At 35.0% G+C, this 27407-nt stretch overlaps 2 protein-coding genes across 2 annotated transcripts in view; one reads left to right on the forward strand and one right to left on the reverse strand.

Moving 5' to 3' along the window:
• PAPLA1 (Phosphatidic Acid Phospholipase A1) overlaps positions 1–27407 on the forward strand; it is a 161119-nt gene that overhangs the window by 15815 nt on the left and 117897 nt on the right. The gene's annotated exons all lie outside the window — the stretch shown is intronic.
• Positions 1–27407, reverse strand: part of LOC137927223 (uncharacterized) — an 86047-nt gene that overhangs the window by 10195 nt on the left and 48445 nt on the right. The window contains exons 5-11 of the mRNA XM_068771003.1: positions 27149–27246; positions 22703–22867; positions 20194–20316; positions 19196–19312; positions 18130–18259; positions 14511–14631; positions 12949–13100 (exon numbers count right to left, since the gene is read on the reverse strand). Coding sequence (XP_068627104.1) covers positions 12949–13100; positions 14511–14631; positions 18130–18259; positions 19196–19312; positions 20194–20316; positions 22703–22867; positions 27149–27246 — 906 coding nt within the window. The remainder of the gene's footprint in view (positions 1–12948; positions 13101–14510; positions 14632–18129; positions 18260–19195; positions 19313–20193; positions 20317–22702; positions 22868–27148; positions 27247–27407) is intronic.

Consider the following 27407-nt stretch of genomic DNA (forward strand, 5'->3'; position numbering starts at 1 on the left):
ACATATATATATATATATATGTGTATATATAAACAAAATGAGTCATGTTGGTAAAACTTTCCTATACTAATTGATTACATTTGCATAACTTAAGAAACGACACTCGAATAAATTACTAAACCTGTGATTTTATCTAAGCCTTGCTCAATATTCGTACGTGTGTTTGTGTTTTTAATAAATAAATTGAGGTTAATTTAAACCAGTGGTGCCTAAAGTTGAAGTATAGCGAAGATATAAAAATGAACCAAATAAATAAAATATACTGCCTGTAGTTATTCGTTGAGGAAGGCGACGTAAGTTTGGCGAGGTATGAAAGGATATAAAGAATGAAATGGAATACAAGAAATTGTGATGAATTAAAGAAGAATGATTCGATGACATTAATGGAAATAAAAAAATAGTTATTAATTGATATTGTGACTGTTATCTCTATATACCCTGGACAGGGGAAGTACGAGAGCCCCCCACTAGTGGGTATAGCACCCACTATTGGGGGGTTCCCGAAGCCGAAATCGGCCGATTATCATCCAAAGTTCGATGTGCAATGTTTACCGTTGGATACTGTACATTAGTATAACTTGTTTTAATAATAATAGAAAAATGTTTCGGGACATCCTTTATAGTGCTCATTAACGTCACATCAATAGACAGAACCGGGAAGTTAGATGCGGCGTCTAGGGTCGGGTAAGGGTTATCGATAACGTCATTTGAAGATAACACTCCACAGTGTACATGAATGAAACGATAAATATATATACACCTATCCCTCGATTTACACGGTACTTGTTTTACACGTTTTCGCTTTTACACGGTTTTCTAAATAAGTTTTTTTGGTTTCATTCATTCATTCTTCTAAATGCTACTGTGAATGAACACGTGTGCTTTGTACACATTTCAAGGGGAATCCCTAGCTTATGTGCTGACATAAGTGCCAAACACAGAGTCACTTTATTGCACGACTACCACTGCATGTGCGGAAGTGGCTAAATATTGGTCCTTTTCTTATTTAGGATGGACATCCGCGAGGTAACGCCTGATTCCATTAAATATTGTGAAACTTGCAAAAGAAAACCATCCCTTCATGTTGGAGATTGTTTAAAAAATACCATACATTAAAAACATTTAATATAATAAATGAAGCACATCTTCAGAAAAAAAATATTTTTTAAGAAAATTGTTAAATTGAAATGAAAACAAATGAATATTACAAAAACATCTTTTTTCATATTTATAAAAAATCTAACCACAACCTGGTGAGAATTGAACATATGCGAAGTGGCGTCCGATTATGGTTACATTACAGTTTAAGAGCGCTCCCCACGTCATTCCCTAGTCACAAAGGCCTACCCTATTAAATTTCTAATAAGGGGCCTGCTTCCAATTTCCGACAACTTTAAGAAGGTCATCTAGGTCCCCCTTGTGAGTGAACGTCCAGAACTGCTTTTAGCGGTTTGTGGTCTCCAGAACCTCAAGCTCCCAGCGGCCATCTGTTCTGCGCGCTATTTTGTTGGCTCACTGCCATATCAGTATTCCAAATAGCTGGAATACGTTGGTTACCTATTCGATCTCGTTGACAAATCCCGATATACCTCCTTGGCTTGTTAAGCGATTTTGAGCTTGCAATATACTACGTGTAAATATAAGTATTCCGAATATATCCGGATAGTTATTTTCCATTCAATAATCAAGTTATAAGAAAGAAATGCGGAAGTTTTAATTTAAAATTGGTATATTATCTGTATTGTATATCTATTTGTGTATCTATAATGATATAGATAGTCGTATTAATATATCACTTTAAATAAACACAAACGAATGACGAATTACGGATGTGTTATGGTCAGAGATTGATCATGGGATACGTATTAAGTTGTGTTAGCTTGTAGTGGAGAGAGCTTGTGTATCGTATTAAGCCTGAGACGAGTACGGTCGAGTTAGAACACTATAACCAATCTTCCTATATAAAGTGATCACTCTAATATATGTTACTTTTTTTATTAAAATGCCACAGGTCAATATGGCAGTACTGTACTGTACTCCAGAGATGATTATGCATAATTTTAATTTGTAGTATTCTGAATTTTAATAACGCTTTTTCTAACTATATTTTTTATTCACTATTTCTCAAACCAATGATTTTTGTATATTGTCTGGAAAAAAACTTTTACATTCATCCCTTTAAAGCTTTTAAATCTATAACTTATCACTCTGTATATATGTATTGTTTGTGTGATCGACTTAGACCACATAGGATTGATTCAGGTTTTATTTCATTTATTATTGACGTTGAGTCTATCAACTGTTCGGACGCCAAATGCCTTCAGAAATGAGATGAACAGTCGAAAAGAAGTCATTGAGACTATATTTATATTTAAGGGAAAAAAATACATATTTTTTAACATTAAAATAGCCTGGAGGCGAATATGTCATTGCCAAGCTAGCTGTGCTATATTTTATGAACGCATTGACAGTGTGCACACAAAACGTTATTTGACAATTTAGTCACTCAAAGAAGCCGCCTTTATATGTGCCCAGGGATAGAATATACTTAATATGTTATACATCAAGAAGTTATCTATGTTTTTCTCCGTTCTTGATATATAAAGAAAACCCTTCGTTTTTAAAATGAACCTTAATATTTTTTTAAAATAAAACGTCAAAGGATGTAAGCAATTTTCCTCAATAAAGTAAATTGTACAATAATAAAGCAAAATTGATCCGACCGTCGACCATCCGCATGCCGTTTATGTAAATAACATTGAAATTAGAACTAATCTAATCACGGGCTCCCGTTTCTTGTCTGCCGTTCGTTAAATAAACTGTTAATAACTAACAAGCGCCGAGATAAGCTTCAATTAGAGAAATTAGTCCGCTGTATGTGTTGGGACGCGTTGCTCGTTCCGCGCGAGTTATCACCGCCATCTTGTCGATTTTGGCGCGAAAACGATTTGTTTTTTTTTGTTGTTAAGGAACTTGTTAGCGGAAGTGAGCAGTGTTTCTTTTATTAGTTAAATGAATTATCATACGTTTGTCGTGTAGAAATTATTTAGTGAGATTAAAAATAAATTTTTACTGTCGTAACATTAAATAGATCGTTAGAGTAAAGAAAATTATATCAGTGTAAACGATTTCATTTTTTGCCCACATAACGGTAGTTGCTTAAATTATAATCATTAACTTTTTTTTTCTATGTTACAGCAATGTTTGAATGATTACTACATGCATTTTTTTTTAATTTTCACGCTACATAGTTTTTAAATAGTTTGCGGTGTGTTTTTTATGATAAGTATAATAATTCGTATTTAAGAAATAAGAGAATTGTAGTTACGTTTTCGATAAATCTTGATCCACAAAAAATACTGACATAACATCTGGCATACAATTTAAATTTACATTACTACATAAAACCACCATAATTCAATCTCCGTTCAACCGTGTCGTAATGTTTCAAAACGATCACGTAATAAGTTGTAAAATATAAAAAATAATTACGATTTCACGATCTGTAGTCAATCTGTGGTCGACTTAGAAAGTGCGACATTTGGCCACGCTGGTCTGTGCAGTGCAACAGGCGCCCTTGACCTACAAATAACGCGCCGCCATTTTGAGAAGATGGCCGAACTGTCAGCGTGACGTCTCGAGGTTATTATGTTTTATGTTTTTTTTTTGTTTTGATCGATGCTTTTGGATACTCGGGTTGCTACTACCTTATACTATTTCAAAAATTATTTTTCATTTATAAGTTTTAATTGTTAATTGTATTTTAGAGCTGTATATGTGTTATTTTTAAGCTTTTTTTTGAATCAAAACTCAATTGAGATTTCTTTATTTTTAGATTTAAGAATTATTTATTTTTATTAAGATTTCAATAATTAAAAAAAAAAAGTTTTAACATGAATTATTAAATAATTGTTTTGCCCCATAAACGTGATCTTTTACTTCGCAAACAGCAAAAATATATTTTATGCCAATCTACGCGGAATATTTAAACTATAAAAACTTATTTTTTTAACAAATTTATTTTGAGAAAATAGGTTTGTCTTGGCATTATACCGTGGAGTGGCCAAAAAGAATATTCAATTAAAGGTTTTTCTGTAGAACTTTGTATATTTATATCAGGACGTTTCGTTACAGTTACGTTATTCCACATAGGATTCTTTACAATAATCACTTGTGGCTGTCATGAGAATCAGATATGCCCACAAATAAACTCAGACGGGTGTTTTCCTGTGTTCACTTTCACAATATCCTTAATACAGTAGTGGAACAATTTATTCCTAAGATGTGTGTTATGACTTAAATAAAACCATTCTCACTATAATAGAATTTTTTTTAATACTAGCTGTGCCTGCGACTTCGTCCGCGTGGAATACATTTTTTTAAAGTAAAAGTAGTCTAAGTTATACCTTTATTATATTAGCTACCCGTCAGTATAAGTCTCGTCAAAATCAGTTCAACAATTTCACAGATTGGCCGAAAAGAACGACAAACAGACAAAAATAAAAACGCATATGCACCGTATATATATTCACATGCAAGTTGTAAACGGCGGTTCTTTCAATGTTACTAACAGACACTTCAATTTTATTTAATTGTATAGATTAACGACTTACATTATTATTTTAATGTTTTTAATAAACCAAATTGAATTATAATTTTCGTGTATGTCGTTATTCATGAATATCTTGAAGTATAATTATGGTGGTTTTTTTTCAAGTTAATTCAAAAATTTACTCGTCTTACAGCAACATTACAGCTTTAAAATATTTTGAAGATGGCAACCCTAAACCAAGGCACGCTTTGTTTGCAATGCATGTTTTGTGTAACTAAAAATAGTTTTGGTTTACAATACGATATTGATATATTGTATTTTTGAGTTGGTCGAATAAAAAACCGGATGTGTTTTTCGATTGTAATTTTTTGTTGATGTAAGAAGTAGGTTTATTTATTGAACTAACTAATTTAGATGTAAGATTGAGTGGACGTGTTTTTTAGGTTGACGTTTCGATACAAATAATATAAGATATATTATCTGACTATAGTAGAGGACTGATTTGCGATCGTAGTCCGCGTTCGATTTTCGAAATACGATCTTAAATAATTCCCACTTTGTGAATTAATTATATAGGATTCCTACTGCTAACAAGTTCGAGAGGTCTAGTAGCACCGTTCTTTGCGTATCATAATACTACACTACGATAGCCAACATGCTTGTCAAGTGTGACGACTACAGTATATCCCTTTATAGATATCTTTGGGGAAGGCCTATATCTTGTAGTGGGAGTATATCGGCTGAAAAAGAAAAGAATAGAAAATAACTAATCGTGAGACGAGAGTAAAGGTCGTCTGAAGGAACTGGATACAGATGGCTTCTATTGAAAATATCTAGAGGAGGCCGATATGCAGCAGTGGACGTGTTATGACAAATGATAAAGAAGCCAGGAGTAGTCGATTGGTTAAATTAGTAACCTTACAAATTTAAAAAGTTCATTATGAATAAAATTGTAATGTTTAGTATTTATATGAAAAAGTTTGGAGATTACTGTAATAAGAACATTGTGAAAGTATTCACAAAAAAACCCCGTCTGAGTTTGTTGTTGGCTTTTCATTCTACGTTTGTACCTCTCGTATCTTTAATTTGAAGGATTACTGATCAGTTCAATCTGAATCTAGATTCTATTAAATAGGACTATTCAGGCATTAGTACTAAAGTGTTCACTGTAAATGATCCAATGTTAATAACAATATGAATAAATATATAAAAGATACTGCTGCCGCGTGTTTTCGACACAAAACTTGAACGTGCATGTGCTGTGATCTGCTTAAGAAGGTAACTTATATATTAGGGGGGCCGGAAAGTAATGTCGCTTTCTTAAGTTAAATTCACTCGACTAATTTTAACAAGTTTTTATTCCTAATCAACAATATATGGCTTTCGTTATCAACAACCTTTTGCCATCTAATAAACAACGTCTTTCAAGTACATAATGAGCTACTAAATGACAATCAAATATCGACATGCGCAGTAACGATATTACTTTCCGGTCCCCCTAACTTGCGAACGCAAAAGAGACATAGCGAATGATTTTACATCTATTTAAATTTAATTTGACTACGTTATATATTTGCTAAGAAAAATGCTATTTACACTATGGTGTTTTTAGTTTAGTACCTTATTGCAGTGGCTCAGCCCGTGGGTTTTCTTAGGGATATAAACTTAGACCGTCACAAGTTTACATGTGGTCGTTTATTTATTCGCCTCCAGATTGACCAACAAAGATACTTGGTTACTTGGGTGAAAGATATTTTATTAAACATTATGATGATGTATACATTGTGAAGGAAGAAAGTAATACCTGTGTGATAATTTCAGTCAAGTCAGTAACGTTTCTTTTAGTAAAGCAGTCACTAGAAGTTTTTATCGAGAGCTTTGTCTTCACTAATTTATACTATTTTGCTTCAAAGAGTTCTAGATTCCTTCAGAGCTTCAGCTCAAACTAGAAGAAGCTAGGAACTTCTTGTTCTACTCTTTTCAGCGGATAGACGCCCACTGTAAGGCATATGCCTTTCAAAAGATATCGCCACGATCGCGACTTTTTGCGACTCTAACTAACACTTAAAAAAACAAACGTAGAACGATACAAGTAGGTATCTACATCCAGAATATTAATTTGAAATTCCTAAAATTGCTCAAATACTTTCGTCGGTTAACCATTAAGGGTTAGGTTAGGTTAGGTAGCCTAGAGTTGAGGCGGGCGATGGTTCGACGTGGTCTCGAACCATCGTGATAGTACCACGAGGGTTTCGGGGGTAGCGTATCCACGCATACCCCGGGACGGGCTATCGAAAAATAGCAAGGCGCGAGGGAAGACCGCGTGGCGATCCCTGACCGGGAGATACCGCGGTCCCCCGTTTTAGCGCAGAGGGCGACCACCGAGGGGGGGTTTTAGTGGGTAGGAATCCCACATACCCCTGTCCTCCCCCCAGAGGCAGGGCATCTTGAATACCAGAAGATTTCCCCAACCGAAAAAAAAAAGGTAGCCTAGAGTTTCAATTTTGATACCACTCTTTTAAACCGAATGTTCACATTACTATTAGATTTTTTTATAGGTTGGCTGTACAAATTTTACTGTTGTATAATATTCTTTTCAACGAAATTAAAAAATAAAATCTGTTTTTCCCTTCATCTAGACCCTCAAGCAAACACAGTAATATTAAAAATAAATCACTTTCGTAAATCAGGCTATTAAGGGTTAACCTGGTGAAGGATGGATGGCCCATAGTTGTCACTTGAGAACCTATCGGCCCAACTTCCATCGGTTGCACGAGCGATGTGCCCACAACCACTGCAGACCAGCAATTCTTGGAGTTAAATCGGTTACCTTGATTCTTCTCATTTCTGATTCGAAGCCATGAACGCTAATGGAGAAATAGCATTTGTCAACGACGAAGAAACGCGTCAACATAATAAAAGATTTTTATCTCTGCTTATACCATATACGGTGAGCGTCGTTAAGAAATGTGAGAAGCCAAAAAACGATCTGGAGTGCTTTTACATTAATACCTGTACAATCATCGCGGGGTACCTGAGCACTCATTTATTTTGGTATTTTTAAACGAAACTGGTTTTGATTTAAAATCTACATTTCAATATAAACTCAAAGCTGTAAGTAATAAGTTTCACTTTACAATCGCAAACGTGATTTACCAATGTTAATGTCAATTGTATTATTACGTACGAAACATGAAGTACCCTCTTTATTATCTGTGAATTATACGATAATAGACATTAAAAACATCAAGTCAAAGTTGAAATTTGTTTGTTAAGAACGTGAAGGAATGTAACGGAGGGTCGTGTGATTTTTTTTTAACATTAAACAACGTATTTATTTCTTTAATCACCAGTTATACGTGGCATATCGTGTGAATAAAACGTAAACATATATGGAGCTTTAATTTTTTTTTACAGTTTATGTACTTTGTTATATGCAGAGGCGTAGCTATGGTATTTGGGGCCTGGGGCAGATTGGGGCTTGGTGCCCCCCTCCCCCCTAAAGAGTAAATAATTTCAAAATACAGAACAGAATGTAGTTAATATATATTTTTTTGGTTCAAAATAATAATAAATATAAACAAAATAACATTAAATCTTAATAAAATTTATTGGAAAAATTTAAAACGAATATTCCTCGCTTTTTGGCCTGCAAAATCAATAGTGTCGACTAGTTCATGTTCTATTGACATTATTGCAAGATTATTTAAATTATTTATCATTAAATAATCTTGCAATAATGTAATAATTTATTAATTTGTCATTTAGGGCCCTTTTAAAAAAACACTGTGTTTTGCAAATGAAAAGCTTAAACACTGTGTATATTATATTTTTGTAACCGTTTGCTTTTTTTTAATGTTCATATTATTTAACAACTTTTTAGCACAAAAATAGTAAAATTCGATATTCTTTTTATGATATTTACTATTTAAATTATGGATTTCATTTTTATTTTAACATTTCATTATTCATCATTCAAAAAAAAAATATTTTCAACTTTGGTGCCCCCCCTGGTTGTGGTGCCTGGTGCGGCCGCCCCGCTCGCCACCCCCTAGCTACGCCACTGGTTATATGTTAGCATTTATTTGTTTATTATATAAGGATCATGCACATGTTGTACACAATCGTAATCGTAATAAGGGATAGTTCACAAAATACGTTTGCTCTGAATGAAGGGATTTGGAGTAATTCTTAGTCTGTCACAGAATATTTAAGAAACATTTATATTTCGGATTATTAATTTATTAACCCTTTCCACTCCAATGTCGAGTGTCACTCGACACTGATTTTGTTCCACAAGCTCAACTGTCAAGTGATACTCGACACGGTGTAATACTTCTTTTTGCGGAAAATTTTAAAACAGGAAAGATTTTTGTTACTAAAATGTTTGAATCACCAATGAATGAAACATATTCTAGAATCGCAAGATACTATAATTCAATTAAATTTTATCGATGCTACATAACAGCCTTGGAGTGGAAAGGGTTAAAAATGTAAGGTGATTTGTGACGAGAGGGGAAGTGACGTATTTTTAAACGGCCCCTTACAGACAAATTATAAACGATTAGTGTCGTTATCGAAACAGATGACGGTAGCATACGAACATTTCATGGATTTTTTAATAAAATAAATAAAGAGAAATGATCAAATAACCAAATCAGGTCAATAAATATTACATATAACCATACACAATTAATTAAAATTGTCGTTTACTTCATCCCCTCCTTCCTGCGTCGCGTGCCTTACTACCTGGGATTATGGCCCTCGTTGGAAAATTTGCGATGCAATCTATTTCGTTAACTCGGCATTGTTAAATAATTTGTGAACACTACATATCGTTAATAAAAAAGAAACCCTTTTTAAATTTTAAGACTGTCTAGTATTTTAATTTTAATAAAAATCTCTAAAATGTTCTTGCTAAACTATATAGTATTTTTATTAATCATATAAACGACATTACAAATACTCTTAAATATTTACGAAGTACACAATTATCAACCAAACAGATATATATATATAAAAAATATATAATATTTTTATTAAAATCTGACTTTTGTGAAAGCTTTATATAATAATAATAATAAAGCTTTATTTCGTTCCATATAAATAAATAAAAAAATAATAATTTAAAATTTTAGATAATAGTTTTAATTTTATTTTAAATATGTATGGACCCCCTCAAGGTAAAAGCCTACTCCAAAGCTTTCAGTATTTCTCTATCCTTGACAACTTGGAACCACCCATTAAGTCTGCCTCTCGCTCTGGTGCCTGTGGTACTCTTATGTAAAACCAACCAACCAAGCTTTATTATGCAACGTAAATAAAATAACATATTTTAAATTACATCGCAATTTTCCAGTGGTACTCAAACTAGTGTAGGAATGTAATGAAAACCTAATTAAGTATTTTTTTATATTACTCACTAAATGTTCCGACATACTTTGTACTGCCAGAAGTAATAGCCTTTTGCATTCCGATAGAAAAATAAATAAATGTGACATACTTCAAATCGAACTGTCAAATGTGAGAAGTTTAAAACAGTAAGCGCTTCTGATACAAAACCGTAAGTTGTAGACACCGGTGTCTTTTTCTAGGTATAGATATTTTTTAGTGCCAAACACAGAGACATGCGCATGCGGCATTGTTTGCGGCATGCGCATATATCAGCGGGCTGGCGCGCAGTGCACTTTATTGCACGTCTACGACTGCATGTGCAGAAGTGGCCTCGTATATTGGTCCTTTTCTTACTTAGGATGGACTTCCGCAAAATAACGTCTGATTCTATTAAATAGCGTAAGACCTGTCATCGTGGCGACCTTTGCGGGTGGTCCTTGCCTTGTAGTGAGCTATCTGTTGAAAAGCGAAAGAAAAATCTATGTATATGAAAATGAATTCAGACAGATTTGATTCTTCTTTTTTAAAAGTTTCATAAAACTTTACAGTAACGAATGGAACAAATTGCCAAATTTTGCAAAAAGGTAAGTAAATTTCAGATGATATAATTACAATTTTCTTCCACGTTTAATAATTCACGCGCTACAAATTTACATTGGCATTTAACAGCTTCGGTCAGCATTTATTGATCGCAAAATGAATTATTTATTTCACGTGTAATCAATAAATAAAGTGATTTTTCGGAAATATGTTACTTTAATTTATCTTTTTAATAGAAATGCTACAGGTCAATACTATTTAGTCCAATATATATGTATAAAGGAAGTCCAATTGCTGCGGGCACAGATAGTAAACAGTAATTAATTTGAATATATACTTATTCAAATTTTGAAAACACATTTTCTCTTTTTCCTTTTTTTATTTTTTTGGAAGGGGAGTACAAATAATTGACAGCTAATGAGCTATATCTGCTAGGGCAACTGGTTTTGATTAAAAATTCTCTCCTGTAAATTAAAAAAACCCGTCAGCTGTTTTACTTACAATATTTGCTTATAACACTTGCATGCGGGTATAATTCCACCCGCTACACGCGTATTCCGGCGGTGGCGAGTCGCTCAGATGTTTGGTTGTTCATAAAAATCTCAGTAAATCGAAAACTACTTCGTTTTTACCAACGAAACTGTTTTTATTTCGTACTTAAATATATTCTGTATGCGAGCGCGACAAACAGCAAAGTACGTGAAAATACGTTGTCTGTGCCAAGTATAATATATAATAGCTTAAAATTATTAGAATTTAGAATCACCTAGTAATGTTCAAACGATTTTTTCTTAAATAAAATATTAAATACATTCAAAATATTAAAAAATAGCATATAACAGATTGGAGTTAAAACGTATTATAATCGGACGTTTTCAATTTTGTCCTAACCAGCGCAGTGACTGCAGCAATAAGCATATGTGTATTTGATATTCGCATTACGCGCCCGCGACTCGGTGTGTTGAACTCGCATTTGTTTTTTTGTTACCGTCTTCGCCGGGTACCGTTCGCTAGCCACGGTGTCTGATGAGAGCCAAACACCAACCATGACGTAATCTAAGCTCGATATGTACGCACGGACGACATTTTCGACATTGTAGTGACTTCATTTTAGACCTCAGGGGGCGATAGACCTTTGTACGTTACATCAGTATTTTTAGATGTTATGTGCCATTCCACACCTTAGCCTTTCTAAAATTACCGCCCTCTATGTAACACACACACACACACACACATATATGTATATATATATATATATATATATATTAAACAAAAGGGTTAAACTCATGTCGACTCCACTTTCGGATTGCCCCCCTGTGGGACATAGGGCCCACGTGTGGAAACACTACGTTACATACAAGACGATTAATTATACATATGTATATATATAAACACTGAAGCTGTAAATATATAGATTATATGTTTTCAAAAAAGTTTTTACACCTATTTCAAAATAATGAAATTATTGTTCTGAAATATGTAACATAAATTTATTTTATATTTAAATGCGACAGACCGATAATTAGTGTTAGTACACAATTTTGAAAACACATTTTCTTACTAAATTATCATTACGTTGTTTATAATTTCTGAGACCATTGATTTTTGGATGGGTGTTCAACACTAATGCTTTTAAAACGACGACTTTGTATGTATATAATTTAATTAAAACAGATTATTCTTTATGAAATACTAGAATTTTGCGAAACGACAAATCAAATGCCTCGAATGGATTTGAGAACTTCAGAAAAATTCCATTGGTAAATAAAGATATTATCAATTTATATCTATAAAGGAAACAGGAACAGTGAATTATAAGTTATTTGGATTAATGCTAATACGTCACCAGTTTTATGTTTAAAATTAGTGAGAGTTACCCAATGTTTTGAGTTAAAAAATCAGGTAGATCATAGTGGTCATGGGTATCAAATCTTTCACGGTTCTATGTGTGCGTGTGCTTGTAAACAACTTTGCTTTGTGTGGCAGTCGTGCAGTCGTTCGGCAGTTGTCGTTTGAACAACACGTATACTTATCGCTTTGACGATCAGTATTAATACTGCGACACGTATTTATTTAATTAAAACGATGTATTATTATAAATTTATGAATTTAAAAATCATCATAGAATTATACAACGGTATATATACCTTCTGCAACACATGCAGGCACTGTTTACTAGTTTAATGCCCACATAGAGCTACGCGGCAAGTTGAGCTTAAGTATCTGTACATACTGCCTCTCGAAAACAAAACTTTAATTATTTACTATGTATTAAAATTAAGTTAAATTTGCGGTTGAAAATTTTGTAGGATAGTTAGAGATGTAGGAATCTTTAATAAAGATAATATTATAGTTTTTTTCATTTTAAAACCGTGTACGTATAAGTACAACACGCGTAGAATATTTAAAAATCTTTGCCATGAAATATTCCGTCACAAATTATGCATTATACAAAAACTTACCGTCATTCGCCTCTGCTTGAAAATGAACCTGTGACCGCGCAAACACAGTTAGACGGTAGTCGCAGCTGTCGCAACGCACGCTGAGATGCCACACACCCGCAAGACCGGAGGACACATCCGTAATCATCGGAGTCACAGGTACGACTGACAACCTGCGTTACAAAAATATTGTTGTCTTATTCTATCATATCTCACAAGAGTGGTGTGTGTGCAAGAGCTAATCATGAGAGGTAGACAAACGTCAAGCAGGCCTGTTTGGAAGTACCTCGTGTGCGTTTTGTAAGTCATCAATTTGTAAGTCACATAGCTTTTAGAATTTGCAAATTTAAATGGCATTGTTATGGCTACATTCGTCGTGTCAGATAAGGGAAGAAAATCTAGAAGTTTAGGCCGCGGATTAGGCCTCCGTAGGTATTTGCAGCCACCTGAATAGTGGCTAGAGTGAAAGAATGAGCAAGGAAGAGAAGAATGAGAAGGGCGCATAGAATAAAAAGCATCGAGGAAGGACCATATCCAGCAGGAAGAAATTGGATATTCAAGAACATATTATTTAAAGATGATGTGTTGGCTTACTATGGAAAGAATATTGGTCTAGAAAAAATACGTATGGTGATAAGAGTTTTTTAATCTATTAGTACTCATAAAAGCTACTTCGGGGCGAATTAGCCAGCTCACAGTAGCTCAACGAGCCATGACACTATGCATTGGAATCCCGTAGACAAACGAAAGTAAACGTAATGGCTTATTGGATTGACAAGTTGTAAAAGGCAGTTTGCGGGCCACATGGCGCGCATAACGGATAATATACGGAGTAATGGTATCTCCATTACTATGGAAAGGATCATGTCCATCTGTGGACGTACTTCGACTGGAATACTGAATGATGATGAAGACTTTGTCTGTAACTTAGTCGCGTAAGAAGGAAAACTAGATGCAAGCGGTTGCCGTTGGAGCCGAAAGGTTCTCGAGTGGCTACCACGAACTGGTAAACATGTCGAGGATAGGCCTTCCACCAGGTGGACCGACGACATAGCTAAGGTCTCGGGAAGTCGCTGGATGCTGGTAGCGCAGGACCGGCAGATCTATTCCTTGCAAAAGGAGTTGAACGGCTGAAAAAAAAGATAACTGCGGCGTTTCCATACAGTAACACAAATTCCTATGTCTTTTTATATGTATCTCAAATAAAGATGGAAACAAAATTGTTTATTCATTACTGTGTTGCTACAGTGATGAATAAACACGTTATAAAAAGTGACAAAAAAAAAACAAACTTTGCAGCAATATTGTTTGAGGCCATAAGTGAACTGAATATTATGTTGTGATGTAAGGTACAGACCATATTAATAGGTGGTTTTTAGTCAAAACTTTAGGCCTTGAAATTAGCTCACAAAATAGCGTTTCTTGTTTAATATATTTCTGGTGCATGTTCATTGTTTTTTCCATCTTGTAAGATGTATGACAGAAAAAAAGTTCGCATTAAAAATATATAAATAAAAACAGCCAATGCCTTTCCACAAAAAGAAAGAGGAAGATGTGACTAAAGATAGAAACTGACAACTTACATATCCAGTTCAGGTGCACCGGGGAAGCCCAGATACACGTCCCTCGGTGACAGGGATAGAGTTTTGGATGCAGAAGAGAACTGTTGAACCGAGGTCCTGTTGTAAAGATCCACCTGAGGTGCTGCAAAAGTACCACAACGTTTATAAAGAGAATTAATTAAGAATAATAAAGAGGAGAACATTGTTGACGATTGGGACAAAAGGTTTCTTTCAGAAAGAGGCGTGTACATCATGGGTTGGTGTCGAACTTGGACTGTGATCTACTCCTATGGCTCCTTTTGGATAGGTGGAAATTCATAATCCTAGGAGAGACTGGTCATTTTCCTAAAGTGGATAATTTGGCTGAGACATAATTAGTGACAACATCAATGTAATATCCCATCAAAGGCTTCAAACGGAGAGTTCGATAGAAAAGAAAGAGATTTTACCGATGTGATTATCATGCGGTATGTAATGGACATTTTTAATTTAATCTGTACAAAACAATTATAATTAATTTCCGTCCTCCTCCTTGCATTGATATCCTCATTCCTAAAGACCATTAGAGCCTTGGATATGAAGTTATCTTCGTATGGATTATGATACGAGGACAAGGAAGAGTTTACATATTATCGTATGATGCAAAATGCAGTCTTAAATCTGGGTTTTTAATTTTTTGTTGTAAACTAGGCTTCCGGAATTTTTTCATAAAACTCTTGTTTGTAAATTGGCAAAATGAAGAAGCAGCAGACAAGGCACATGGTGGATGACCGCTGGTTAGCAGTAGATCGGCAGTGTGATCTTGTCAAGGTCGTTGGAGTACAATGAATGCAGAGCGCTCCCAACTAGTTCTTTTGGAAATTTTAGAGGCAGGTTTATGTCCAGCCGTGAACGTATTTCGGATGAGATCACGACGGTGAAGGTAAATCTGATAACATGGTTAAATTTAGATTATCCCCGTATTAAAACTGTGTCTATTTAACCATTAAACGCGATGTATTTAACTAGGTGGATAATTTAACTGTTATCGCGAGTGTCGCGGACACAGAACGCGGCACTACCGACTCGGCCTTGCGACCCATCCGTCACGGCGCATCGTTTCACCTGCAAACATATGAACAATGTGTCTTGACTCACTGTCAGATTGTCCACGTGATCGCGGGACATACATACCTGTTGCCACGAGAACATACACTTGTTTATTCGTATTATTTTCTTCTTTCTTTTAGCTACGTATGTTGTTTTTCAATCATGTGTGTGTTTGGTTGTTGGCATTTACAGCTTTGAGTGTGAAGTGGTAAAGATAAGCTCGAGGTGTTTCTCGAAACCTTGGAGTGAGTCAGTCAGTACATTATCTTTACCAAGGCTGAGATCTTATGGTTTAAGCGGATGCTCATTGCCAAGTTTACTGTTAACTCAAAGCTATTTGGATGTTATGTTTCCTTCGTTAGTTACAGATTTACAATGCTCTTAAACTGAAACTTGGTAATTTTTTGCCATTACTTCTTTAGAAATAAACACGTTGATTGCTTTAAGATGGAAAAATAAAGGAGTACACCCTAGACAAAAATCGATGATGAATCAACCGGGATTTAACTGTGGTTCAAAGATTCCCAGAATCTTTCTGGTAAAATGAATGTGCTTATAATTATTTAACCAAATCGCAGTAGTTTAGCTTTTAGTAGTAACTTAACAAATATGCCTGATGTAGTTGATTCTCACTATATCCATCTCTAACCAAACTAAGTCTTTGTGGTTGATAAATCTTTACAGCTAATTGACATTGCATGGCATAGTCCTCATCCAAAGATCGTCACGATTACAGGTCTTGCGCTGCCCTCAACCAGCTACTTCCTTGACCTTAACTATGTCGTCGGTCTACCTAGTGGAGGGTCTACCCACGCCGCGTCTAACGACTGACCAGTCGTCACTTGGAAACATTTCGGTCCCAACGATTAGCTGTCGCATGGGGAATGAGCTCCGCCCACTCCTACTTTAAAAGAGAAGTTCAAGCTGCGACGGAAACCCTAATTCTTCTGCTTATCTCCTAATTTGATTCTATCTCCTGAGGATACTCCTAGTAATCTTCACTATTGCTCTCTAGGTTACCTTGAGCCTTCTTATAAGACCCAACGGAAGCAACCACATCTAGGATCCATAAGTTATCACCGGCAACAGATACTGGTCAAAGGCCTTTGTCTTCAGGCATTGCAGTGTTTTCAACGAGATGTTTCAGAGTTATCTGTTTCTCGAGTTTGAACTTATCAAGCTGACGGTTTGTTCCAGATATATATATTCGTTTACAACTTTGAACGTAGCGACAAATATTCGAATAGATGGCAATTAAATATTAACTTCGTATTGTTCATTTTTATTTTAGTTATTTTTATCACTGTCTGAATCAAGTATACGCGCTTACGTTTTCTGTATACCACCATCTCAACCGTCATATTAAGGCAAAACTTAATAGGTTCAGCCATGAATGCGTTATGATTTATCGTTTTGCTTATTGATGTTTATGTTCGATTGTTTGTTTGTCCGTCGTGTTATTGTTTAAGTACTCGATATGACTAAGATCATTTCATTCGGCCCCGGTAACGCCTTTTGAATACGAACTGACTAGGCTTTGTCTCATAATACGATATTAAGAACAATACGTTATTTATAATTAAGAGATCGTAACCAATGACTAGTGGCTGGTAGCTTTTTAATTTGTGGCGGCATTGATTCATGCAATTATCGTAGAAAAAAAGGGTGATTTTTCTTTTGACTTAGCTTACATTTCTGCCCAAGTGGTATTTGCAAAAATCCGTGGATCCGAGGGGGGCAGAGTGCAGATGGCGCTTGGCCTTAAACTTCAATATTTAATGAAATCAGGCGTTACCTCGCGGAAGTCCATCCTAAGTAAGAAAAGGACCAATATTTAGCCACTTCCGCACATGCAGTGGTAGTCGTGCAATAAAATGCACCGCCCGCTAGCTCGCTGATAAATGCGTATGCGGCAAACAATGCGAATCACACAACCGCCACCGCCAAATTACTCAACACGTGTTTCTCCCCTCCACGGGGCATCTTCAGGAGTTATGTTACACCGATTAGTGCCAAACACAGAGTCATGCCTTAAACTTCTTTTCAGGATGTGGAACTTGAAGGTTCCATAGGGAGCATCGGTTTGTGCCGCTACTTGATACAATTTCATTGTATTGAGATCAGACCAACATTAGAGCTGTAGATGACATACCGACGATATCTATACACGGTTGAAATCCGATCAACTCGCCCTAAGCGTTTTGATACTTTTATTATAGTGCGAACAGCCAACGTATAGAACAACCTATCAGCTAACTGTAACTTGGAAAATTTGAAGTTGAGAGTGAATAGGTTTCTTCTTGGTAAGTATCTAGAAAAGCATCTTAAATTCATAAAAAAAAACATGCTTTTCTTTGTAACCAGAGAAATTGGTAACGAAACGATGTGATGCTGATAAACAAAATACATAAAATAACGAATTGTAGAAGAAAAAACTTGTCTTTTGTAAATGAATTTAATTTGGACAAATTTTAAATTTAATGTTAGGTTGTTGTATATTAAAGGTTTATTTTTTCATTATAGATAAGTGTAGACATTGATTCTATCTTACCTTCGTTTGGCGGGAAAAGAGCGGCGTGGTCTACGGCGCCTTCTATTAAAACTCTCAGAGCTGTCACACCAGCTTCCACTGGAATACCCAGAGAAATTGCTTCACCGCCACCCCTCCACACTAGTAGAGTCTGAAATTCGAGATGAAATGATGTTCATATTTTCTTAACGGCAAATTGAAGTGGCAACAATTTGAGAAGGGAGATGGAGGCTAGAATTTTAAGCATTTAGAGAGGAGACCTCGGCAATCGCAGTTCGGGACGTCCACCCACAACGTGGACAGGCCGCTCTTGCTAAGGTCATCCAAAGACTCTGGATTAAAGTCGCTTTCAGCAATTTTTATTGAGCAGCTACAAGGAGGGGGTGGAAGGTAAGCCCTAACGTTGAAATTATTATGATCTGATTTGAAAAATGTTTCTTAAATAGATACATTTTGAACGTGAAGCATTCAAAATAGGTAAATTTGAGTATGAGAGCAGCAAGAGTGGAGAGGGAAAAGAAGCAAAGGTCAAAGTAAGATGTTCAAAATGGGATATTCCGCTCTTTATTAATAAAAATGTTTTGATTTATACTACGTTTGAATTATATGACATAGTTGTGTAAAAGATTATTATTGATCCTCTTAGAAAGCGGAGTTAAATTTGAACATTAATATACTTAGACTTTGTGTTTGGCACTAATCGGTGTAACATAACTCCTGAAGATGCCCCGTGGAGGGGTGAAACACGTGTTGAGTAATTTGGCGGTGGCGGTTGTGTGATTCGCATTGTTTGCCGCATACGCATTTATCAGCGGGCTGGCGGGCGGTGCATTTTATCGCATGACTACCACTGCATGTGCGGAAGTAGCTAAATATTGGTCCTTTTCTTAGTTAATATACTGTCTACAGTAAAGAGTCAAACGAGTAAAGATGTTTTTAAAGAAATATAACCTTCCTTCATTATTCAAACGTTTTACATTTCGTTTATTTAATGTTTGTACGCGTTCCTATTTAACTTTTATTCTGTCTGTTGTTTTTTAAAACAGTTCGGTGTTGGTTTTGCGGTAAATTTGTTTATATTACTCACATCAAAACTATCCGCCTCGATCTGACGCAGTCGTGCTCTTCGCGGTCCCAGCAGCGGCTCAGCCAGTGGCTCCCACTGCTGTAACTCCGCCTCTGATGGTAAACTGTTGTCTAACTCCTGGAACAATCAAATTATTTCTGATAGGTTATATAATTAATACTAATTGGACTCCTTTTACAAGAAAAGACCAAGTGGTAGACCGACCATAAGGTAGTGATGACGTCATGAGAGTTGGGGGAAAGTTATGATCAGCTTGAGATAGAGAAATCTGGAGTAAGATGGAGTAGGCTTATATCTCTCCAGGCTAACCTTACATTATAAACAAAACAGTGATATAAATTAGCGTAAATTTGTGAAAATTAAAACTAACCCTACTAAACACTTGAGATATCAAATGATTGTACTTGTCATGAAATGTAATGTAGAGCTTAGTAAATAAATAAATACTAGAAAGCTTCAAGTTAAAGCTAGGTGGTTTCAAAGGCGTCCAAGTTTGAAAAGAACGTACAATAAATACATTAAAAAAACTTTTAAGTTAAACGGTTTTTTGATACCCATATTGTGGTGGTTGTGGAAAAATATGTACCTAGTCCGCCATATTGGAACGGCGTCCATCTTGAATTTTAAATTTTGACATAATCATCGTGTTTTACTAGTGTAGCCCTTTCATTTGATACTCATATTGAGGGGGTTAAGGAAAAATATGTAATCCGCCATTTTGTATCGGCGGCCATCTTAGATTTATAATGTTATTGATTTTATTTTATTGTGTTATCATCTAAATTAAATGTGTGTACTAAATTTCACATCAATCTGTCAACGGGAAGGTGCTTAAATTTCAATTTCTAATTTTGACCCAAATAAACAAATTCCGTACGGGTCGAACTAAATAAAACGGTTTAAAAAAGACAAACTTTTTTTGTGGTCATTGCAATATCTTTGATTCAGCAATAGGGATAATCCATTACATCCCAAGCTATATAATATAGATAACTTACCGGATTTTGCAAGGAGTAGGGTAATACGTCTCCCTCAGTGTGGGAAGAAACGTTTCTTAGTTCCTGCAACGCCAGCTCCGACTCCTCTGACGGGTGGCTAGGGTCTGTCCATATTGTATAAACCTGTGGCAAAACATTTTAAACTTAATTTTGAATATGGAATTAATATCTCGCTTTGACATTCTTCAATCTAAATGGCTTTTTAAAGTCAAATATTGGCACTGTTTTGAACCAACTGTGGCCTTCAGTATTTTGGAGTTGGCGTGTACAAAATATTAGGGGGACCGGAAAGTAATGTCGTTTCTGTCGACATATTTTACAGAAAAACTGATTGATTTTTACCGCTCCGGCATTGGAAATTTGTACACTAGATGGCGAAAGGTTGTTTTGATAACGATGGTGAATATTTTGTTAATTAGAAATAAAAATATATCTTAACACATTAAGGACCGCAAAGAAATCTGTAAGACATACACCTGGGCCCGCACGATTTGTGACAAAAGTATACGTACTAAAATCGTCATAACTTGTTTTTGTTATTTATGAAGTAATTTTTGTGAAACTTTTAATAAATGTGCAAAAAGATGCAATGTAGGTATTTATGTAAAAAAGGTTCTAATTATTAGAATAACTTTATTACGTAAAAAAATAATTCGTATGAAATTTTTATATATTGCACAACATTATGCATTTAGGTATTATTAAAAAAATGTTCTATAATATTAGGGGGACCCGAAAGTAATGTCGTTTCTGTCGACATATTTTACAGAAAAATCGATTGATTTGTATACTAGATGGCAAAAGGTTGTTGATAACGAAAGTGAACATATTGTTGATTAGAAATAAAAACTTGTTAAAAATGTAGTCGTGTGAATTTAGCTTAAGAAAGCGACATTACTTACTGGTTTCCCTAAATCAGTGTTCCTACATTACAGTAGTAATACGCGCTTTGAATAGGGAACACAGGCCAAGCTTCGTATTATTAGTGTTATCGTAAGAGCCTTAGGCCCGCGTTCAAGCGAGGGCGGTCAGGAGAGGCCGGTGTCGTTGCCGATAGCCGAGTAATCCTCGCTTCGTATAACTTACACTACACCTCATTCACTACACTATACACATACACGAGTATAGTCTCTCTTCGTACGCACGTCTTCAATGTAACTGGGGTACGATCAACCATCGAAAATTTTTCACAAAGCCTAGCAGCACAACTTCAAACAAATCAAATGCAAATACTATAGTAGATAATGAAGGTATTTGTCATAAATAAGTCATATTTTTAGATCCCTGCAAGGTTTAAATGAACAACTAGTAGAAGTTAATTATGACAGAGAGGTGACATAAGTAACAATGAAAATATAGCAATAACACATCAATAGTAACGCAGAAAATTCAAAATAGCCTTTCAATCGTTAAAATGCATGAAAAATTTTTATTGTTCTCTCATGCGGGGCATCCTAGAGCGTCACAGGCTTGGAACCCGCAGTATGACATTTTACGTTACTTGGATTTTAAGCACAAGTAACTTTATTTGATTACTTTAGCTGAGACTTATCGTAGGTCGTGAGTTCGATTCCTGGGATACAACCTTATTATAACACACACTTTGTACATTCATTATATAGGATTATCACTGCTGGCGAATTTCCAGAGGATGTGCAGCAGCGTCTTCCGCGTACCATATTACCAAACTGCTATCTCAAACCCGTCTGCCAAGAGAAGTGATTGTGTATATCCCCCTATAGATATCCTTGGGGAAGCGTATACCTTGCAGGGGGTGTTCAAATTGCTTTTGGTACAAATGTAGAATTAGGTACATTATTCGTGAAAGCAATTAGCTACTTAATTTTTACTTACGACATCACGTTCATTAAGTTATTACTTTGTAAAGTTTTCTTAAAATAGTCAAGTAAACAAAATAACGCTAAATCCTCAGTAATGAGAGGAAATAATGTTCTTTTATTAATATTATTATAAGTAAAGTGACATTAACAGTGACCATTTGTGTGCGACATGAAAAAAAATGCCACAAACTAGAATCGGGTTGAACTCCCCTATGATGGTATCATTCATCTTAAAGCTACAAGGGTTTCAAACGCAGTCCCCTCTTTGAGGTCCTCAGGACAAACTCCAAAGGGTTCAGAATGATTTAAACATAATATGCAGTTTGATGACATTGGGTAATCTTCAGTCTCTCTAAAAAACAAAGTAAATATATAAATATATATATATATATATATATATATATATATATATATATATATATATATATATATATATATATATATATATATCACTAAAAATTCAAGAAAAAGGAAATAAATACGTAAATGTATTTGCAGTGCTTTCTATAATGTAGCGAAGGATGGAAAGGGATGCATAAAAAGAACGTATTATAATGCTACGTAATGGTATAAACGTTAAGGAAGAAGTAAGGAAAGGAATGAAAGAAATCGAGAAGGATGAAAAAGGAGGTTGGAAATAACCAAGGATCAGTGGCCGAAAATACAACCTTTAGTCTCTTCTCGATGAGCGCCCGCAACGCAAGCGGCAGCTTCTGTGGATCTCCAGCCTCCTTGTCGGTGATGAGGAACAGCGCACTGTCGTACGGCACCAGCTTGGCTGCGGAAGCCAACGCCTTCATGGTACCATCGCGCGAAGCGTCTGTCCGAACGCCCTGCCACAAATAACGGTAGGAAATAAGAGAATATACTCCGCTTTCTGTTCTATAAACCTTATGAGAATTAGCGATAAAAGGAGCCAATTGTTAAGAATTTGTTTTTAATATATAGTGTGATTATAGATATAAAATAATGGTTATAGGTGCAAAAACAAGAAAATCACAAATCTGCTGTCAGATATTGAACATTCAGATGTATGTTTAATAGTGTGGGCTTAGAGTGGAAAGCACTTTTGTAACCTCCTGAGACGCGAAAGAGTCAGGCGGAAGTTATTGCTTGTAGATTTAAAAACAAAAACAAGTAAAGGAGGAATCTGCTGTCAGGCATTCAATATTCAGGTGTAGATTTACTAGTGTTGCCTTATAGCGGAAAGCACTTTTGTATCAGCTTAGGACGCGAATGGACGGATGTACAAGTTATACATGTAAAAGCAAAAACAAAAAAATGGCGAACCTGCTGTCAGATATTTTACATTCCCATGTATGTTTAATAGTGTTGGCTTAGAGCGGAAAACACTTTTGTAATCACCTGAGACGCGAAAGAGCCAGTCAGGCGGATGTACAAGGTTATTGGTTATAGATTTAAAAGCAAAAACAAGTAAAGAAGGAATCTGCTGTCAGGCATTCAATATTTCAGGTATAGATTTACTAGTGTTGCCTTATAATGGAAAGCACTTTTGTATCAGCTTAGGACGCGAATGGACGAGTCAAACGGATGTACAAGGTTATTGGCTATACATGTAAAAACAAAAAAGAAATGGCAAATCTGCGGTCAGATATTGAAAATTCAGATATGTATTTAGTAGGGTTGGCTTATAGTGGAAAGCACTTTTGCAATCGCAAGTCAGGCGGAGGTACATGGTTATTGGTTGTACATGTAAAAGCTTTAAAAGTTTACGTTCGTACAGAGCAAAAAGCTTTTATATCTATTTTCAATTAACCCATATAAAGTGAGCACTCTGAAATATGTATAATTTTTTTCCTATTAGTATGCGGAGGGCCAATAACTTTAGAAAGTATAAGTCAGCAGGGAAAGATAGTGAACAACACCTCATTTTAATTTGAGTTGTTAGTACTCCGAAAATAGAAAACGCTACTCCTTAGTATATTTTCGCTACGTTAGTTATTCTGAAAACATTGATGTTTGAACAGTTTATACCATATATTAATATAGAGTAATATAATCAATCAGCCTGTATATATATAACATGTTTAATAGCTAATATGTTATTATTTTATTAAAATTTCTTTGCTGCGAAAGTTAGTTGATATATCTATAAGTCTAACAGATAGTAGTTATGATAATATTTATGCTCATCGTATAGAAAAATAAATATGCATTTCGTTTTTAAATCTTAGTGATAGGTAAATAATGCTACACTATTAAACCTTTATGTTATGTGTGCATTTAAAATTGAAACTATATAAAAATCAACTTTTAATGTACACCAATACCTCGATTTGCGTCGCTTCGTTTTGCGTTTTTTTCGAAGTTGCGTTGCTGCTTAGTACTAATTTTCACTGTGCGTCGTTAGATTTTCGAGGTTGCGATGTTTTGGGTTCCAGTTTTTAATTTTTTTTTGAAATTTTCTTTTTTTTCCAAAAGCTATTTTAATACAGTTTTATTTTCACTTTGTTTTGCTAATTTTGGAGTTCAATTTCAATTAAGTAATGTGTTGTAATGTGGTGTATTGTGCTTTTTTTTAAAAGAGAATAATAAATATATATAAATTTTAACGAGTTGTTTCTGGTTACAAAAAAGGTATATATTTTTCTAATTTGTTTATTGGCAGAGTTATATTATTTTTATTTTTTAAATGTTTACTTTGTTCAATTTTCCTTTTAAAGAGTAGTATTTTCGTAACCTTGGAGCTTATCTTCGATCTTTGCATGGTTTTCTATGGAAAATCTTAATTCAATTTGCGTCGTGTTTTTTTGGACGTGAAGTGAGGTATTGGTGTATATCAAAACGAAGACTACACTAGAGAATTTATATTTTATGAATGTGTAATTAGTTTGTCAGCAAAAAATTTTTAACCTTAAACTATTTTTATTACACATGAATATTTCAACACTGCAGATTCCATTAAAGTTGATACTATCCCATATTCTGTTTCAACTGTTCGTGCAATTCGGGTGTACGACCTCCAGTGGTCTGTCACCGATGTTCCCAAACAATGACGGCACGACGTTGACAATCGCACCAGTAAAACATTTTATATGCGTCTGTACACACTTTGTATTGTGAATAAATTTAACGCCAAATTAAACGTGATCGCATATGTCTGTGTCATCGACAGATGTTTGTAAGAACGGATTTGTCTTACATACAACTTATAAAGTTGTTGCTTACCTTCTAACTTTATAAGTGATATTAAGTTATACGTATTTTAATAATTTACAGTGACCTGTGGAAGTTAGAATTTGATATGCTATCTGAACTGGGAAGAGCACACACCAAGCCCCAGCATTTTTTTTGTGATCAATTTCACAATTTCAAACCCCTGGCAAAATTGTGGTCAGGTGCCCCCCCCCCCCATTTTTTTACTGAGTTTAAAAATTTTCACGCACATAAGACCACATGGTGTTCTCTTGGGGTGTTTTTTTAAAACTTCATATGGTGTTCTCTTCAAATGAATCTTTTTTTCTGAAAACGCCATATGGTGCTATCTTGAAGGTCAAAATTTACAAAAAAATATAAGGTGCTATCTTGAAGGAAAAACTTTTAACAAACACATATTTAGTTATCTTAAAGGATTAAAAAAACGGACGTTGGTAGCTTTGGGAAGAGGGTCCCAAAAATAAAACGAAAAAATTACCTTGTAAAAAAAAATTAGTCGAAATTTTAAAAATAATATAAACCGAACGATGCATCCTGCATTTGAACCTGATGACCAACTCCGACTAGTAAATGTTTCTGTAAAATATTGTGAATGCGGCTGACCCACGCATATTGAAAAGGGAAGATTCGCCACGCTATTGACGGACGAATGAGGTGTTCACAGAAAACATGTAGAAAAAGACTCCTCTATTTTATAACACAATTTCGAAAATTAACATATGGCGATTTCGGCCACTATGCGCATTTTATATATAAATTGTTTAGGCATGAAAATGAAGTATATTTCGGATGAAACAGATGTTAGCAGGTCTGCGATTTATGGTATAATTCATGGCTTCTCAAATTATTTAACTCGCGATACCCTTTCGGTTTATAAGTTTTTCGCGACCCCATTCAATAAAAGATTCCTTGGCGACCCCTTCCAAAAAAATAAAAAATAAAAAGTCTTATAGAAATTCTTATTTTCGAAATCTCGCGACCCTCTAAAATTTTCAGAAGACACGTTAGAGGGTCCGAAACTCAGTTTTAGAAGCCTTGGTATAATCTATATATTTTTTAATAAATTCGATTATGGTTTTTTTAATACTTATTTCGATAAATTTGGGCCGTTTGATACGATTGTGGAGGTGGACCAACCCCTACATGCAAAAAATAAATGAACATAAACGAATATTACAAAACGAGAAAATATGGATAATTTGGGCAATTTGCATATACACTGAGAATAGTGCTCTGAAAGTAACACATAGACATCGTACTGTAGATTGTTTATATTTTGTTAAAGTACATGTTAATTCGGTATCCAAATAGTGACTTATAATTAGAGGTGATACAACCAATTAAGTTCAAACGTTTACGTCGCGAAACAGTCACCACAATCTACACTTTGTTGACCCTAACGATTTAATAATTCATACACAAAATATCGAATGTTTATGGAAAGTCTTCAAGACTGTTTGCGTTAAAACAAATGATTTAGGTCTATTGAAATAGCTGCAAACCGTTTCGTTTTCAATAAATATATGCGGCTAGTTTCCTATTTTAATAAATTCTTGGCCTATTTCATTAAATTCTTGATTTTTTATTTTGGGGCCACAAAAGATACCAAATCCCAAAAAAAAAAAATTAATAACAATCTCTGACTAACGAACCGAACCAGTTTCGGCATATATTAAATTTGTAAATGTTCTTAGGGCCCCACTAATCTGATGAATATGTCATTTTTGGCAAAAAAGGCCCCACTGGAGATCTGAACTCTGACATCGCTAGTTAAACTCGTGGTTTTCATTTTTCTTTTAACATTTTTTTGTTCATCAAAAAAAATATTTTCAATTTGGGTGCCCCCCTTGCCCGTGGTGCCCTAGGGCGACCGCCCCTCTTGCCACCCCCTAGCTACGCCACTGATGTATGCTTAAACTCTGTCGGTTTATGTTTACCTGGTATTTAAGTATAAGCTTGGACAATGCTTCAGTGACCGTCCGATCACCTCCCGAGCCACTCGCCTGAAGGTTGTGCCTGGATCTCCAGTTGATACCTGCCAAGATAAACGCATGTTAAATAAATCAATTAGTTTACATTTATAGGCATGATTGTAATCAAAATCCCGAACGAGGAAATGAATTCTTAGCGCGTTCTTAGTGACGTAAGGGAAGTATGCGTTCGCGCTCAGGGCTATCACCTTAAAGCGTTGTTTCC

Source organism: Battus philenor, unplaced genomic scaffold, assembly GCF_028537555.1.
Source record: "Battus philenor isolate CCGP_79_NKW_IND1 unplaced genomic scaffold, ilBatPhil1.0.hap1 SCAF_30, whole genome shotgun sequence".
Taxonomy (NCBI): Eukaryota; Metazoa; Arthropoda; class Insecta; order Lepidoptera; family Papilionidae; genus Battus; species Battus philenor.